Source organism: Microtus pennsylvanicus, chromosome 1 (genome assembly GCF_037038515.1).
Source record: "Microtus pennsylvanicus isolate mMicPen1 chromosome 1, mMicPen1.hap1, whole genome shotgun sequence".
NCBI classification, from domain to species: Eukaryota; Metazoa; Chordata; class Mammalia; order Rodentia; family Cricetidae; genus Microtus; species Microtus pennsylvanicus.
Window position 1 is genome coordinate 101,292,728 of NC_134579.1, and position 18,203 is coordinate 101,310,930.

At 50.5% G+C, this 18,203-nt stretch overlaps 1 protein-coding gene across 1 annotated transcript; it reads right to left on the minus strand.

Annotated features, from left to right (window-relative positions):
- Nucleotides 1-1,852: 1,852 nt before the first annotated feature.
- Nucleotides 1,853-9,093, minus strand: LOC142840578 (uroplakin-3b-like protein 1). Its single transcript, XM_075957065.1, has 6 exons — nucleotides 9,021-9,093; nucleotides 6,092-6,244; nucleotides 5,683-5,902; nucleotides 4,659-4,735; nucleotides 4,317-4,425; nucleotides 1,853-1,989 (listed from the first exon to the last, which is right to left on the minus strand). Exons 1-6 carry the CDS (start codon nucleotides 9,091-9,093, stop codon nucleotides 1,890-1,892), a joined length of 732 nt encoding a protein of 243 aa, XP_075813180.1. The 3' UTR covers nucleotides 1,853-1,889.
- Between the last annotated feature and the right edge of the window lie 9,110 nt (nucleotides 9,094-18,203).

The window sequence follows — 18,203 nt, forward strand, 5'->3', positions numbered from 1 at the left end:
CCAGCCAACAGAGAGAGTCTCACTATGTACCCCGCTGCCCAGAACTTGGCTGTAGACCAGGCTGGTCTTGATCTCACAAATATCCACCTGCCTCTGCCTCCCAAGTTCCCTGAGTCTTAATATCTTACTTTGAGAGCTTTTCCCAGAGGAGTTAAGACAAGGGGACAGGAAGGCTGCTCAGGTGACGTTTTAGTGTTCCATTGCTGTAAATAGACCCTATGACTATGGCAACTCTTTTTGGTTTTGTTTTGTTTTTCATGACAGGGTTTCTCTGTGTAACAATCCTAGTTGGAATCAGCTCTTGTAGTTGAGGTTGGCCTCGAACTCACAGAGATATGACTATGGCAACTCTTTTTTGTTTTTGTTTGTTTTTTGTTTTTTTCGAGACAGGGTTTCTCTGTAGCTTTGGAGCCTGTCCTGGAACTGGAACTAGCTCTTGTAGACCAGGCTGGCCTTGAACTCACAAAGATCCACCTGCCTCTGCCTCCCCAGTGCTGGGAATAAAGGCGTGCGCCACCACCACCCAGCCTATAATCATGGCAACTCTTATAAAGGAAAACATTTAATTGGGGCTGGTTTACAGTTCAGAGGCCTAGTCCGCTGTCATCAGGGTGGGACATGGCGGCTCGCAGGTAGACATGGTGCTCGAGAGGAAACTGAGAGTTCTACGTCTGGATCAGCAGGCAGCAGGAAGAGAGAGTGAGACACTGGGCCTGGCTTGAGCTTCTGAAACCTCAAAGCCTACCCACTAGTGACACACTTCCTCCAACAAGGCCACACCTCCAATAATGCCACTCCCTATGCGTCAATAGGAGCTATTTTCTTTATGTGTTGTAATACAGGCACACAAGACATCAACGCAGGGAGATCATGAGTTGCAGGCCGGCGTGGGTTATATAGTGAGACCCTGTCTCAAAGGAGGTGAGCATGATAGGGTACATGCCTGGAACCCCAGGACTTCAAGAGGCAGGTGCAGGAGAATCAAAGAGAGCTCAAGGCTCTGGCTGCACAGAGACCTTGTCTCTTGCAGCTCAGGAAATGACTCGGTAGGTGCCTCTCAAGCACCTGAGTCTGATGCCCTGCACCTGTGTAAAAAGCCAGGCACAGCAGCCTGTGTTTGTGACCCCACTGCTGGAGAGACAGGGAGGGACCCCTGGTGCTCAGTGGCCAGGTAGCTGAAAGGGCCTGGTGAACTCCAGGTTCACCGACAGATCCTGTCTCAAAAGAACAAGGCAGGGGCTGGAGAGTTGGCTCAGCCATTGCTGTTCTTTGTTTGTTTGAGACAGGGTTTCTCTGTGTATCTTTAGATCTTCGGCTGTCCTGAAACTCATTCTGTAGATCAGGCTGGCCTCGAACTCACAGAGCTCCACCTGCCTCTGCCTCCCATGTTCTGAGATTAAGAGTGTGCGCCACTATGCCCGGCAAGCACCTGCTGTTCTTGCAGAGGACCCAAGTTCAGTCCCTGGCACTCACACAGTGGCTAACAACTATAGCAAGACTCCAGTTTCAGGGACTCTGATGCGCTCTTCTGGCTTCCTTGGGCACCAGGCACGCATGTGGTGTGTACATGTACATCCAGACAAAACACTCATACATATATAATAAAATAAGGTGGAGAGAGAGAGCGCAAGCTGTGGGTTCCATGTGCACACATACACACGCACACGTGTGTGCATGCACACAGAAAGAGAAGAATGGCTGGGGTGGGGAAGACGAACCCAGGCATATGTGAGACAAACACAAAAGTATTAGGGAAATTTATTTCTGATAAGGACTGGCTAGTCCAAGCTTTGGATTGAAAGCATTTCCCACTAGAGTTCCAGAAGGTTCCAAGCAGGCCCCAGTCCAGGTTCAGCCGCTTGGCCCCTGGAGAAAGCCCTTGGAATCTCTCAGGAACTCTGCTCGGCCTGAAGGTTGTCCATGTGGTGGGTGTGATATTGTCTCATATGAACTTGCTGCTCCGGGCTGGATACAGGAGTGTTCCAGCAGCTTCGGGAGATCGGGCAAGAGAAAGTGAGAGAGAAGGGTCAATGAACGGCCTTAATTCTGCTTCCACTTTGATGTGGGTTCCAGGGAGTTTAGAAGAACACCAGAGCTCTCTTCCATGAAAGTGGCCCTGCTCACCCAGTTTCTCGCTCCCTCGTGCAGTGTCTAATGCTCTAAAGACCAGGGTGGGGTTTAGATAAGACCCTCTAAAGTTGTTGTTGTTAGCTGGGGGCGGGGCTGTGTGTGTCCAAGAACACACGTGACCCAGTGAGCCTGCTCAGTGGGTGAAGGTCCTTGCTACCAAGCCTGAGAGTTTGATCCCTGGGTCCCACGTGGTTGAAGGAGAGAAATGACTCCAAAAAGTTGTCCCTGGACCTCCACATGTGTGTGGTGGTGCACACGCGCTACACACGAAATAAATAAATCAAGAGTAACATAAAAAACAACTTTACAATTGGCCCCGCCTCTCTGTCATTTTGTGCATTTTACGTTTGTTTATTTTGTTTTTGTAGTCCTGGCTGGTCTGGAACTTGCTATAGACCAGGCTGGCCTTGAATCCCTAGAGTTCTACCTGACACTATCTCCCAAGTGCTGGGACTAGCAGCCTGTGACACCATATCAGGCTCTCTCTGTCCCTATGAAAGTAACTGTACTGGCAGGAAAGAAGATATTTTTTTTCTTTCTTTTTTCTTTTTTTTTTTTTTTAAGACAGGGTCTCATTAGCCCAGGCTGGCCCTCAGCTCCTAACTGAGGATGGCCTTGAACTCCTGATCCTCTTGCCTCCACCTCCTGGGTGCTGGGATTACAGAGGAGCACCACCATGCAGTCTGTTTTCAGCAGTGCTGGGGAAACCTTTGTGCATGCGAGGGCAAGCACTCTAGCAGCTGAGCCGCACCCCTAGCCTGGGAATAAACACTTATGTCCCTTCCTTTGGCTATCAGACCACAAAACAATTCCACAGGAATCCCATGCTGGGAAGCAGAGGGCTGAAGCTGGTGCCAGCCAGAGGGAGACTGGCAGAAGACAATGGGGATGGGCAGTGATGGCGGGGACCATACCGTCAGGATTGCTCAGCTATGCCTGGCTTACCCTCTATTTAAACCTAAACCTTACATCAAGATCTTGTCCGGATCCCAAAGATCAACTTAGCGAGACATTGGGTCTCTTTGTTACTCTTTCCCACGTAGGGACATTGAATACATACATCTCCTTTCTCTGCCTTGGACTACTTCTGATTTATTTTATTCTATCACTTTGAAGTGTGTGTGTGTGTGTATGTGTGTGTGTGTGTGTGTGCCAGAGCACTGGATCCCTCTGGAGCTGGAGTTGCAGGTGTTTGTGAGCCGTAGGACTGGATGCCGGGAACTGAACTCAGGTTCTCTAAGCATAGTCCATACTCCTAACCACTGAGCCATCTTTCCTGCCCTCCTTCTCATTATGATTTAATTGCCCACCCAGGATGGCTGACGGAACCCAGCTTGCTAGGGCTGCCAGCCCCCTAGGCTTTGGCCCTAATAAGTCCAGTAATACCTTCTTAGTGCCTGGCCCCACCCTAAATCCAGGGATCCTCTAAACCAGAGGTTCTCAACCTTTCTAATGCTGTGACCCTTTAATACATACAGTTCCTCGTGTTGTAGTGACCCCCCCGACCATAAAATTATTTTTGTTATTCCTTCATAACTGTAATTTTGCCACTGTTATGAACCACAATGAAAGCATCTGCTATTCAGGATATCTAACATGTGACCCTTGTTAAAGGGTCGTTCATCGGCAAAGGGGTCATGAGCTCTCTCCTGATTACACTCCACTGTTGGTTCCCGTGGGCCTGTGAGACAGAGTTCGGATCCTCTGCAGGACACCCCGATTCCCTGCTCATACCTGCTGGCAAACTGTCTCCAGGAGCAATGGCCCGGGCCCACACACCTCCCAGAAACCTCTGCTTCCCCTACACAGAGATGCCTCTCCAGGTCCCTCTGGGCGTTGAATGTCTTTTCTTCTGGGAACTTTTGTGCTGGCCCCCAGTACTTCAGCTCTCTGGCTGAGATGTCAAAGCCAAGGTTTTTAGTGGGCTGAGCCTGACCGCAATTCACCTTTCCACCTGCAGGGTTTCACTTTTGGAGTGTTTTCTGACTACTCGCTTGCAACTCCAAAAACTGCCGCCAGGGGGCAAGCGGCGACCGCGGAGAAAACCAGGCCTTTGAGGGCGACAAGGGAGAAGAGCTATAGGTAAATTCTCCTTAATATTCAGGGGGAAGAACTTCATCAGACAACAGCAAGAAGAAACCAAGGCTACTGTTGGGAGGCGTACAGCACCAACCCTGTCCACTCACCTAGCGGATATGAGCAGGGCGAGGAAGACCGCCAGCAAGATTGAAGAGAAGACGATGATGATCACAGTACTCTTGCTTCGGGACCCTGGGGCTCCTGGGAATGTCTGGGCTTCACAGGTAAGCAGTAAAAAAGTTATTTGCCCCCACAAAAGAGACATTTAGTCAGCTTCCAGACCTACTCTCCCGTGTCCACTGGGGAGGTGTGAGAATCCCATAGACTAGAGGAGGGGGTACGGGCAGAGAACTCCCTGATTTGGGGAGACCTACTGTCCCCAGGTCCCTGATGTCCCCGGGTCTGTTAGCACCCCGTATACATTTTAAGCCACTCTTAGGTCCGCATACCTTGCTGCAGGTAGATTTCCTCAGACCACTCCGTCTCAGCCACAGGACCCTTGGCGCTCATCGCCAGGAACTTCACTCTGAACAGGAGACCAGCATTGGTGGTGGGGACCCACCACCCCACGGTTCTGAAACCCTCAGATCTTAATGCCAGGGATCCCAGCCCAAGGTGGGAGTCGGGTCCTGGGACTAAAGAGCACAGCCCCAGAACCCCACAGAAGCTGTGACCTATTCGAGTTGTGTGACATTGGCAATGGCCCTCACTGTGTGTGTGGATTAGATCTCTCTGTACCAAATATGAGTTAATCAAGCATCTAGTGAGAGGAGAAAGGGACCAAGGCTAGTCCCCACCTAGGAATGCCTGGTCTGGATCAGGGTCAATCCATACGCTCTGTCAGGACCTCCCACGGTGTGAGACGGTGAGTTAGAAGGATGCTATTTAAAGATGTGACCGTAGTAAGGGGACACATTGCACCCATGTCAGGTAGTTCAACTGCCTGTAACTCTCGTTCCAGGGGATCAGACACGTGTGGCTTCTGAGGGAACCCACACCCACGTGAACAAAACCACACACACATAATTAAAAGCAAAATAATTTTTTCTTTTAAGAAAGAAGGCTCAGTGTTTAAGAGCACTTGTTGCAAAAGATCCAGGTTCAATTCCCAGCATCCACATGGAGGCTCAACATCTCCTTGGGCACCAGGCACATACGTGGTACACGGACATACATGTAGACAAAACAGCCATACACAGAAAATAATAAAAAATAACTCTAAAAGGGAACTAGGTAAGGACCTGCCTGCAATCCCCCAGTGAGAGGGTGGGGTGTGCTAGAGAACCCGTTCAGCTTGCTCCATGCCCAGGTTCCACCCCCAGCACCACTAACATAAATAAAGAAGGGAGGGAGGGAGGAAGGGAAAATACTGGGGAATTCAGGCACTCTATTTGACTTCAATGAACCTTCTAGTAGCTGCCCTGGGCTCCTGTTTGTCCCAAGCAAGGCCCCTCCCCCATCTTTGCTGCTCACCTGTAGGGGCCAGCACCTGGCAGAGGAGAGTTGCAGCCCAGGGACTTCAAGGAACACTTGGTATCATTGCCAACACGGAGGATTCGGAGCTGCTTGCCAGACTGGCTGCCCTGGTAGTGTACCCAGCTGGTCCTTAGTGTGAGGTAGTAGCCGTTGTGGTCAAAGCTGGCAGGGGCATGTATGTCCTCTACCTTCTGCGGGGCAGCAAAGTACTGGGTGGCTGAGGGAGGCACTGACGGTCAGTCAAAGGGAATCACGTGGGCAGGACCGCAAGGTCCACGCTAGCAGGCTCTGACAGCCTTTCCCAGACACAACCCCCAAGCACCTCCCTCCCAGCTCCCCCAGCCTACTAAGCCTCTCAGACCCCAGCTCCGTTTGCCCATTTCACAGCAAGAAAGCATACACATACCATTGCTATGAGCTACCACCAGCCAGATGGGGTCTGGGTCAGAAAGGCTGACATTCTCAAACTGGCCCAGGGGCTGCTCCAGCGTGAAGGTGGACTGTGTGAGCTTTCCCAACAGGGCGGCGCTGGAGAGCTGGGGGGCATAGCCAATGCTCTCTGGGCAGAGTGGGGAAATAATAAATCAGTCCAGCTTCAACCAAGGCAGGATGTATCCATCACCAAAGCCACATTACAAAGGGAATTAAGGAACCATTTTTTATATATAATTTATTTGACTTTATTTTATTTGTGTTGGTATGAAGGTGTCAGATCCCCTGAAGCCAGAGTCACAGACAGTTGTGAGCTGCCATGTGGGTGCTGGGAATTGAACCTGGGTCCCCTGGAAGAGCAGCCAGTTCTCTTAACCTCTGAGCCATCTCTCTAGCCTGTTAAGGAACAATTTCTTCCACCACACTTTAATTGATTGATTAATTAATTAATTGGTTAATTAGTTCTCTGTCTCTCTCACTCTGTGTGTGTGTATGTGTGTGTATGTACACAAGCCCATGTGTGCCTCAGGTCAAGGACAATTTTGGGGAGTTGGTTCTCCACCATGTGGGTCCTGAGGATCAAATGCTAATTATCAGGGCTAACAAATGTCTTTACCACCTGAGCCATTTTACCTGATCCAAAATTAAGGAATCTTTATGGCAGGTGCCCTTGGGGGGCTGTGGAGCACTTGGACCCCCCTCTCTTGGCATCCTACTGGAAGGTAGGTAGGTAGGTAGGTAGGTAGGTAGGTAGGTGCTGTGTCACTGGAGTGATGGGGTAAGGAATGGCGAGGGACAGAGGGAGGCTCAGGAGACTCAGATTCGGGGCATCCAAAACCCTAGGCTGGACTTGTCCAGAGACTCTGTGTGTCCCTCCCGCTCAAGCCTTGTAGTCCAGGCTCGTTTGTGTGATGAGAATGAACAAGAACTAGAGAGATTTGATTCCATACGTAGTAAAGCGCCTACCTCCCAAACATGAGTTTAGATTACCGGAACCCATGTCAAAAGCGAGGCATGGTGAGAGGCCCTGTATGGGAGGCAGGGACCAGCTGATACCTCAAACTGATGGAAAGACTGACCTGGCCCACATGGCAAAGTTCTGGCCTATGAGAGACCCTGTCTCAAAGAGAAAGTGGAAAGACCCTGAATACCAGCATCCATGGTCTCCTGCTGACCTGTACACACCCCATAGAGCCACATACCTGTAACCTCATGTGCATATGTGCACAGAGAGAGAGAGAGAGAAGATCCTCATAGAAAGGACAGAGGGGGAGGCACACAAATGTCCCCTGGACTGAGACCCTGACTTGGGACACAGACTACCTAGTGGGACCTGAGGCTAGCTCACCCAAAGACATTACTTCAGACCACCTAGTGGGACCTGAGGCTAGCTCATCCAAAGACATTACTTCAGACTACCTAGTGGGACCTGAGGCTAGCTCATCCAAAGACATTACTTTAGACCACCTAGTGGGACCTGAGGCTAGCTCATCCAAAGACATTACTTTAGACCACCTAGTGGGACCTGAGGCTAGCTCATCCAAAGACATTACTTTAGACCACTTAGTGGGACCTGAGGCTAGCTCATCCAAAGACATTACTTCAGACCATCTAGTGGGACCTGGGGCTAGCTCACCCAAAGACATTACTTCAGACCACCTAGTGGGACCTGAGGCTAGCTCACCCAAAGACATTACTTCAGACCATCTAGTGGGACCTGAGGCTAGCTCACCCAAAGACATTACTTGCTCCCTCCTCAGTTCTTTGCCACCCCCCACCATCTTCCATTCTCACCGTGGCCACATGATCAACATCATCATGGTCACATGACCAACGTCTATCCTTTCAATCCTCATCCCTTAGGTCCCCTTCTCAGACCCATCTAAACAGTTTCGTATGCTACAGGGACCCCTGGGGAGCACCATGGATTTGTCCAGCTCTGCTGCTCATGGGAGAAGCCCGGCCCTCCCCTCAGTTCTCCTTGATCCTCCCCTGCCCACAACCAAAGCCACCAAAGCCATAGCAGGATTCCAACGCCAAGCCCCTAACACTGGACAATAAAAAAGATGAAGTGGACCTTTGTACAAATCTTGTATCAATTCAGGGCTGCTGAGATGGCTCAGTGGGAAAGCGGTTGCCTTGCAAGCTTGGGGACCTGAGTTCTAATCCCCAGCATACACGTAAAAAGCCGAGTGCAGTGGCACACATCTGGAAGGCCAGCTGTGGTGGACACAGGTCCCTGGACACTGGCACCTGAAGTGATCCTCTGAGCTCCACACTGATTGTGCACGGACACAGCCTTGTACACAATGTGTGTTTGACTGGAGACAGGGTTTCTCTGTGTAGTCCTCTCTGTCCTAGAACTGAGATCCACCCAACCTGATGAGCTGAGTTCTGTGCCCAGGATCTATCAGCTGGCTCCTGAAAGTTTCCCTCTGACCTCCACACTTACATCTTTACACGCATTCCTCAATCCCCATACACACACAGATACATAGACACGCACACACAGAGAGACACACACACAGACTAAACAAACAAATAATAACAAAGCCCCTGTTGTACCTTAGAGGACTAGGGTATCCTGTATACAGTAGGTAGCTAATGTTTGCTTCATTTGAGGGAAGGGAAATAGAGCTATGGAGAGGAGGGATTACTTAGGAGCCATTGGTAAAAGTGTGGGCATGAGAATCCAAAGGAGGAGAGAAGCAGAATTCTTGTTCTTCAGTCTGGCGGTCAAGAGACAGGCAGCCATCTGTGATTGTGTGAGGTGGGCTGAATGTCTTGACACACCCAGGAGCCCAGTCCACAACCAAGGGAAGGGGTGTTGGGGTGCTGTAGGTATTCCATCCTACAGAGGGTTGAGTATGTGGGGGTACCCTGCACTCCCCAGCCTCACTCACCCAGACCTGCCCCACACTGGACCAGCAGCAACAGCGGCATCAGCAGCAGAGACCATCTCTCTTGGAGCCCCATGGCTCTCCTCCCAGGTCCGCCTGCAGTATGGCCCCAGCTGCTCTGTCTGGGCTGGGCTGCTCTGGCTTGGAGGTGCCCCCTCCTCCCGTACAACTGGTTGGACCAGCTCAGGGGCTGAGTCTGTAGGTTCTGGGGGATTCAGCCTCACTAGGCACGGGTCTGAAGAAAACAGAACAATGAAGGAGACAAGCCAGGACATCTACACCCCACTCCAAGAGGGCCTGTGCTGGGAGGGGCCAGGGATGGAACAGGCAGTTCTGGGCAAGGGCTGTCCCCATAAAAACCCTGCTTACCTGTCCTGGGTCCTGGCCACTAGGGCACCTTACAGTCCCCTTGGGAAGGAGGGAGTCCCTTTATCTTCTAGACAAAGGACATAGAAGATAGGTGTCCCTTCAAGATAGGATCAAGATCACCTAAGCTGATGGACAAAACCTTGAGGTGGTCCAGCAAATGTTGACCCTAGGTCTCTCTCTCCCTCCCCCCCCTCTCTCTCTGTCCCCCCTTCCCTCCGTCTTCTATCACGTTCAGGTAGTTTCTATGCTGGCGTCAAACTCAGTACATAGCCAAGGATGACCCTGAACTCCTGATCTTCCTTCGTGAGTGTTGAGATTACAGGAGAGTGCAAGCCACCACAGCTAGCAAGCCACAGTGTGTATCCACATGGATAATGTTTTTATATCTCTATTAGATAGATAGATAGATAGATATATAGATAGATAGATAGATAGATAGATAGATAGATAGATAGATAGATAGATAGATAGATAGATGGATAGAGGCTGAGATGTAGCTCAATGATAGAATTTCCTGGCATGTGTATGACTCTGGGTTCCTTCCCCAGTATCACAAATATATGGATGTGTGTGTGTGTATACATGCATACATACATATACACATACATATTCTCTCTCTCTCTCTCTCTCTCTCTCAAAAGGATGTTAAAAGCAGTCATCAGAACAAGGATCCAGATATAGTTAGTGCCTCACACCTATAATTCCAGCACTCAGGAGGTAGAAGCAGGAGGATCAGGGATTCAAGGTCATCCTCAGCTACATAGCCAGCCTGAGCTACAGCACACCCTGTCTAAAAAACAGCAAAACAGGGTAGAAAGGGCGTCCTTGCAAAAGCACACCCTTGCTCATCCTCTCTCAGGGCCCCAGAACTGGGCAGGGTCAGCCTCACACTTAATCACATCATACAGATGACAGGATGGCTCTCACAGGGAGGGCACCTCCTGCATCCTCGTGGCGGGTCGGGTCAACCGTGAGTCTAGGAAGCAGCCCTGTTCTCCAGCACCCCAGCAGGCTGCCGCTCGCTCCCCTCCGTGTCTAATGACAAATGATTCATGTATTCCTCCTTGTGTTCCCCCCTCCATTCCAGGCATCCTCTCTAGGCAGCGCAGAGACCCTTGTGTCAGCGCCTGTGGGGCCAAACAAGCGAGCCCAGAACTGAAAACTTAAAGTAATAAACACTTCCTTTTTCTTTACTTTTTAAACAGTCTACAGTATTTTTTCTCCTCCTTTCTTTTTTTTTTTTTCATTTTATTTATTTATTATGTATACAATATTGTCTGCGTGTATGTCTGCAGGCCAGAAGAGGGCACCAGACCTCATTACAGATGGTTGTGAGCCACCATGTGGTTGCTGGGAATTGAACTCAGGACCTTTGGAAGAGCAGGCAGTGCTCTTAACCACTAAGCCATCTCTCCAGCCCCTCCTCCTTTCTTTCTATAAGATTTATTTATCCATGTATTTTATGGATTTGAGCACTCTGTCTTCACACACACCAAACCTGATCCCATTACAGATGGTTCTGAGCCACCATGTGGTTGCTGGGAATTGAACTCAGGACCTCTGGAAGAGCAGCCAGTGCCCTTAACCCCTGAGTCATCTCTCCAGCCCCACTTCTTTTTCCAATTTGTGCATCTATTAGTTATCTACCTTTGTATATGTGTATGCATAGCATGTGTGCGTGTGAGCCATGGCTCCTGTGTGGAGGTGGGAGGATGACTTTCCAGTTCCATCTTGTTGAGGCAGGGTCTTTCTTGTGTCTGTGGCTGTGCTGTGTCGTACTCCAGGCTAGCTGGCCCGTGAATGTCTGGCTGATTCTCCTGTTTCCACCGCCCATTTCAGAATAGAAATTCTGGCATTACAGATGTGTACCCCTGTACCTGGCCTTTAAAAAAGATTCTCTCTCTCTCTCTCTCTCTCTCTCTCTCTCTCTCTCTCTCTCTCTCTCTCTCTCTCTGTACATGCACACGTACCTGCTTATACAGAGGTCCGAGGGCAACACTAAGAAGCCAGTTCTCTCCTCCCCCAGGCATGATGGGGCTGCTCAGTTCATGGCAGTGGAATATGTAGTAAGGATGTTCACACCGTGGTGAACCAGGAAACAGAGGGAGCGCAGGGTAACCTTCAGAGAATCAACCCCTAGTGACCTATTTCTGTGACCAGACCCCACCACCACTCCACTACATTCTGAAACAGTGCCACCAGCTGGGGACCAAGTACTCAAGGAGTGAGCCTCTGGGGACATTTCAGATTTAACGGAACATGGCAGCTGCCTCTGTTTCCATTAACTGAGACAGGGGTTAACCTGCTCAGCTCCACCTGGTTTGTGCTGGGTTTATGATATGGCAAATAGATTTGTCCAAAAACTGATGATTTGGAAACTTCCTGGTGTGTCTGGCTGTGGCCTGGGATGGCCATTTTATTTTTACAGCATCAAGGGGATGGCCATAATGGCTTGGCTTCCTCCTTTCGGGGTCCTAGGAGTGTCCAGCACCAGTGAGAACTGGCATGAAGGAGTGGGTCCCGGAGCCCCAGAGGGACCAAGGGGTGCCATACCAAGTCACAAGGAATACTCTACGCCTTTTGACTTTTCTTGCTGTGTACCTTTGGGGGTGACTCATAAGGCAGGTGGGGCTCCCCACTTGCTACCTCCTCATACAAGTCAAATAGAGTTCCAAATACTCACCCAACTCCAAGTCACCAAACAAAGACTCAGCTTCATAGCAACCGTCACACCCACAGTCTGAGGAGATACACAGGGAAACGGTACCTCCAAGAGTTGATCAGGCTTGCCTTATGCCCTCCGAAGAGAGAGGGCTCAGTCAGGGCTTGTTTGGGCCCAAAGAGAAAGCAGAGAGTACTCGGTGCCCCCCACCCAAGCCCTTATGCAGTGGGAAATGCTCCAGAGCTTCTCACAGACAGCTTGCTACACTCAAAGTCTTGTGCTGTGCCCACCACCATAAACTAGGAGGTGCTTCCTCATCAGGCTCAGCAGTGAGGCACCTCTGAGAATCCCCCAGTGAGGGGCTGGGGTGTGGCTCACTGGTAGAGCCCCTGCCTAGAATTCCCCAGTGAGGGGCTGGGAGGTGGCTCAGTGGTAGAGCCCCTGCCTAGAATCCTCCAGTGAGGGGCTGGGGTGTGACTCAGTGGTAGAGCCCCTGCCTAGAATCCCCCAGTGAGGGGCTGGGATGTGGCTTAGTGGTGGAGCCCCTGCCTAGAATCCCCCAGTGAGGGGCTGGGAGGTGGCTCAGTGGTAGAGCCCCTGCCTAGAATCCCCCAGTGAGGGGCTGGGAGGTGGCTCAGTGGAACAGTGCTTACCTAACATGTGCAAGGCTCTGGGTTCCATCTCCAGTGTGGCAAATGTAATCAAAAGCTATTTTTTTAAAAATGTACCAGGCATGGTGGCACAAGTCTGCAATCTTTTCCAGGCTGAGACTGTCTTGCACTGCACAGGAAATTCCAGACTAGCCTGAGATGCTTAGCTCCACACCAGGAAGAGGGGCTGGGGGGATGGCTCAGCAGTTAAGAGCCCTTCCAGAGGACCCAGGTTCAGTTCCCAGCATCCATGTGATGTTTCACAGGTGTCTGTAAGTCCAGTGGATCCAACGCTCTCTCCTGACTGCAGACACCAGGAGTGCTGTGACACACGGACACACATGCACGTAAAACACTCATGCAAACGAAAGAAACAAATCTTTTTTAGAAATTAAGTTGTTTAAAACTACAAAGAAAAACACAGTTCTTTTTTTGTTGTTGTTGCTTTTTTAAAATTGATTTTTATTGAGCTCTACATTTTTCTCTGCTCCCCTCCCTGCCTCTCCCCTTCCCCTTAAGCCCTCTCTCAAGGTCCCCATGCTCCCAATTTACTCAGGAGATCTTGTCTTTTTCTACTTCCCATGTAGATTAGATCTATGTAAGTCTCTCTTAGTGTCCACATTGTTGTCTGGGTTCTCTGGGATTGTCATTTGTAGGCTGGTTTTCTTTGCTTTATGTTTAAGAACCACCTATGAGTGAGTACATGTGATAATTGTCTTTCTGTGTCTGGGTTACCTCACTCAATATGATGTTTTCTAGATCCATCCATTTTCCTGCAAAATTCAAGATGTCATTATTTTTTTTTCTGCTGTGTAGTACTCCATTGTGTAAAAGTACCACATTTTCCTTATCCAATCTTCGGTCGAGTGGCATTTAGGTTGTTTCTAGGTTCTGGCTATGACAAACAATGCTGCTAGGAACATAGTTGAGCACATGTCCTTATGGCACGGTTGAGCATCCTTTGGATATATACCCAAAAGTGGTATTACTGGGTCTTGAGGAAGGTTGTTTCCTAATTTTCTGAGAAATCGCCACACTGAAAAAAAAAAAACCAAAAAAACCACAGTTCTTTCTTTCAGCAGGGGAGGTTTCAATGACATCATATCACATGGTATCTTCAAAGCTTTTTTGTTATAGCTGGGTGGTAGTGGTGGCGCACACCTTTAATCCCAGTACTTGGGAATCAGAGACAGGTGAGTTTGAGTTTGAGGCCAGCCTGGTCTACAGAGGAAGTTCCAGGATAGCCAGAACAACACAGAGAAACCTTGTCTTGAAAAGCCAAAAAAAAAAAAAGGTTACATTTATGTATGTGAATGTGTTTGTGTGTGTACGTGCGCGTTTGTGCCACAAGATACATGTAGAGCTCAGGGGACAACTTGGGGGGTTTCGTTCCTTGCTTCTACCATCCTGAAGATGGAACTCGGGTCATCAGGCTTGGCTGCAAGCTCCTTTGTCAGCTGAGCCATCTCATTGGCCCCTGACCAGGTGTCTTGAGGCTCTCTGGTATGCCAGAACCTCAAGGGCATTCTTTGTGGTCCGATAGTGTTATAGAAGGAGCCTAAGGGCCGGGGAAAGGTAGGGACTTCATCCCTTCACTTCCTCCACAGAAACTTGCTGCCTCCTGCCCTGGGTTGGTAAGAGAACCCCTTCCCTGGGAGACATAGGGGAAACCCTTCCTCCTAAGTTGCCAAGGACAAAACACAAAGCACAGCCCACCAAAGTTTGCCCTGGGAAACCGATGAGCTTGTCTAGTTTTACTTAAAGAACATGGGTGAGCAGTTCCCCGGGGACCATAGGTAACCCCAAAGCGGCCGCACTGGGGAGTCTGCACCAGCATGGACAATCCTGGTCCTGGGTCCCGGATGGAGCCCTCTGCATTGCCTTCCTCAGCACGTATGCCTTAGCTCCTCCCCTCGGCACACAAACCATGTGCAGTCAAGGGCAGAACTGCACACAAATGGCTGGGAGGTGAGGCTGGAATCGCAGGTGAGGGTCTCATGTCCCTCCTCACCCCCCTTCTGTGTGAGGGAAGGTCAACAGTCTATAGGCTGGAAAGGAGGAACAGTTGATTAGAAAAGAGACGTTGTTTTGCTACGAAGACTTAGGGTAGACATTCTCAGTAGGAAAAACAAAACAAAAAGGGTTATGCGTAGGCTTTTAATCCCAGCACTCAGGGGGCAGAGGCAGGCGGATCTCTGAGTTCAAAGTCAGTCTGCTCTACAGAGTGAGTTCCAGGACAGCCAGTGCTACACAGGGAAACTCTGTCTCAAAAAACAAAGAAACACTAAAACGGTGCCCGGTATGATGGCTCATACCTACAATCTCAGGAGTCTGAGGCAGGAGAATTGACTCCAGTTCAAGATCAGCTTGGGCTACTGGGCTACAGAGGGCTGGAAGCAGGGCCAGGTTATGCCCTTCAAAGCCGGACCCAGGGGACCTGCTTCCTCAAGTGAAGTCCCACCTCCTACCAATTCCACAACTCAAAACAGCCACCAGCTAGGGACTGAGTGGGGACATTTCATTTTTAAACCACAGCACGCTGTGTGATTCAAAGTTTCTCTGAAGTCACGAGGCTCTCTGCGTGGAAGCTTGAGCGGCTAGAAACTGGAGTGATATCAGAGGACAGAGTGGGGAGCCCGGGTCCTCAGTCACCTCAGCAGCTCCTGGACAGAGTGGGGAGCCCGAGTCCTCAGTCACCCCAGCAGCAACTGGAAGTAGCCAGATGAGGTGCACGTGGGAGCAGAGCAACCCACGTTCTAAGCTTATGTCTTCCTGCTCTCTCTCAAACGCTTGATTTATTTTGTTCTTTTTGTAAAACTGAGGATTGAACCAGGGCCTCACACAAAACAGGCAGGTTTTCTACCACTAAACCACGCCCCAGCCCCTCACTGGGGATTCCAAGCAAGAGTTCCACTTCTGAGCGACTTCTCAGCCCTTCACTTGCCTATTCTTGCCAGGTGCTGTGTGTTGAGCCAGGCCCTCAGCCCAAAAGATGATAGATCAAAACAAGCAGCGATGGTGCCAATAGGAATCCATTGTAGCCCAGGCTGGTCTCCAACTCTGGCCTCAACTTCCCGAGCACTGGGATTACAAGCATGAACCTCCAAGCCCAGTTTGCCTTCCAGCTTTTTATTGCATCTTCCTTACCCCACGCAGCCCCACCACATAGGAAGACTTCACGTGGCCCAGATACCTACCTGCCATGGCCTTAGGGCAGTGCACGCCTAGTCCCAGGCTATCTCTCACACCTACTTTACAGTATTTTTTCAAGATTTTTATTTACCTTCTATTATGTGTAGGTGTCTGTGTGTTGGGGTGCGGGGGGGGATGTGCACCTGAGTTCAAGTGCCTTTGGAGGACAGGAGCATCAGATCCTCAATGGGGCTGTAAACCGCCACATATAGGGTTGAGAATCCAACTCAGATCCTCAGCAACAGCAATTGGTGCTGATCCATCTTTCCGGGAACCCTCCCCCACCTGACTTTCTTGGAGGGTGCTTTCACGCCCCTTCATCCAGCTGGTTGAGCACCTGGAAGGGTCAGCAGGGACACCTAACTTCCAACTCTCCTCCTTTCCGCACTCACAACCACCCCGCATCCCTCCCATCCCTCCACACACCCAGCTCCCGCCTCCCACCGCACCGCCTCCAGGAAGCCCCTCCCCCACTCTGGGTCAGGTGACGCCCTTAGGCTCTCTCTAAGGCTCTTGTTTTCCTTATCATGGCTTCCCTCCCCAGCACTGGACTGTCCAGTGGAGGGTGCCTAGGAAACGGTGCCAGAGATGTCTGGAGGACCAGTCCCCTCCCTGTTACTCCCAGGGGCTCTTCCACTGCCCTGGCCCCGTGGTTTAGAAACGGAGCCATAGGTGGGGTTCCAGACCCAGGGGCTGAAGGGGCTCCATGAAACACCCCGAGAAACGGGCTGTTTTCATGAGGAGCACAGGGTGAGAAGGCTGGAGAGGGATAGGGAGAGGCCTGGATGATTAATGGGGCATTCCTCTCGGTCCCTCATTGGAGGGAAGCCAGGCAGAAGAATGGTTGTCAGGGCAACGCATTCTTTTCTTTCTCTTGGGTCCTCTGGCCTGTGTCTCTCACAGGGAGTGGAGTTTCGGGAGGCCGAGAGTGAAGTATTGAGATGCCAAAGGGCCCTGGATATCTTTTGGGTTAAATGTTCACCTCGCAGAAACTGAAGCCAGGAAAATGGGCGGAGCTTCCTCGTGGGGCTAACACAGCAAAGGAGGCAGAGAGTGGGTGTGGCGCCTGTCTTGCTCCCAGGGCTTTCCACCGGACTCAGAGACCTGAGGGATGGAGGAGAGGTGCAGGCTCAGGGACAGGGGTTCGGTAGCTCTGGATTTTCTACCTATCCCTGCCTGATCTCTGACCTCTAAACCCTCATCCACATCACATATCCACACATCCTTCCTTTTTTCCTCCCTCCCACCTTCCCTCCTCCCTTTCTCTCTTTAGAAACTATAGCCCAGGCTGACCTAGAACTTGAAGTAATCTTCCCCCTTAACCCACCAACGCTAGAACTATAGGCATATCATCATTTTTTTTTTTGAGACAGACTTTCACTATGTCATCCTGACTGTTCTGGAACTTGCTTTGTAGACCAGACTGGCCTTGAACTTGCAGAGATCCACCTGCCTGTGTCTCCAGAGTGCTGGGATTAAAGGCGTATGCCATTACCAGCTGGCCAAAAGTATTTTTAAATTATTATTTTATTATATAAATATGGGTGTTTTGCCTGCGTGTATGTATGTCTGCCCTGTGTGCCTGGTGCCTGTGGAGGCCAGAAGAAGGCACTGGATCCCCTGGAACTGGAGTTAGAGATGGCTGTGAGCCACCACGTTGGTACAGGGGCCTTTGGAGCAGCCAGTTTTCTTAATCACGAAGCCATCTCTCTCTGACCCCTAAGAGCCTCTATTGCATTTATTTATCACGTGTGTGCATGGCGGAAGGGGGCTGTGCGCATGTCACAGCACAGGTGTGAAGGCCAGAGGACAGCTTTAAGAGTTGGTTCTCTCCTTCCCCATGTGGGTTCTGGGGACTGGACTGGTGTCCTGGGACTCAGCAGCGAAAAGTTCTGTCGGGGCTGGGGCTGGGGAAGACTTCCCTTCACCAGCAGATGCTGGAGCGAGGGAGTTTCCTGAGGCATTTCCACCCTGTGTTCTAACAGCTAGGATCTGCTGACTGATGAATCACGGTGCAGTCATCCCCCAGTCCTGGATGTTTGTCCTTTCTCTGATGAGCCATGAAGTTACAATGGGTGTCATGGCACTTCCTTATATAGCATCCTCAGGGATCATTTAAAAAAATGGCATTTAAAAAATGTTCTTGCGACTAGGAAAAGTAGTAAAGCCCCTGCCTAGACTCCCCCAGTGAGGGGCTGGGGTGTGGCTCAGTGGTAGAGCCCCTGCCTAGAATCCCCCAGTGAGGGGCTGGGGTGTGGCTCAGTGGTAGAGCCCCTGCCTAGAATCCCCAGTGAGGGGCTGGGGTGTGGCTCA

Bases quoted from the DNA above. Each gene is read 5' to 3' on its own strand.
- LOC142840578 (XM_075957065.1), bottom strand. From the start codon at position 9,093: ATGGGGCTCCAAGAGAGATGGTCTCTGCTGCTGATGCCGCTGTTGCTG. The intron at 5,903-6,091 runs GTATGTGTATGC...TGCCTCCCTCAG, and splicing joins GGTGGTAGCTCATAGCAATG to CCACCCAGTACTTTGCTGCC. The intron at 4,426-4,658 runs GTATGCGGACCT...TTACCTGTGAAG, and splicing joins GGAAATCTACCTGCAGCAAG to CCCAGACATTCCCAGGAGCC.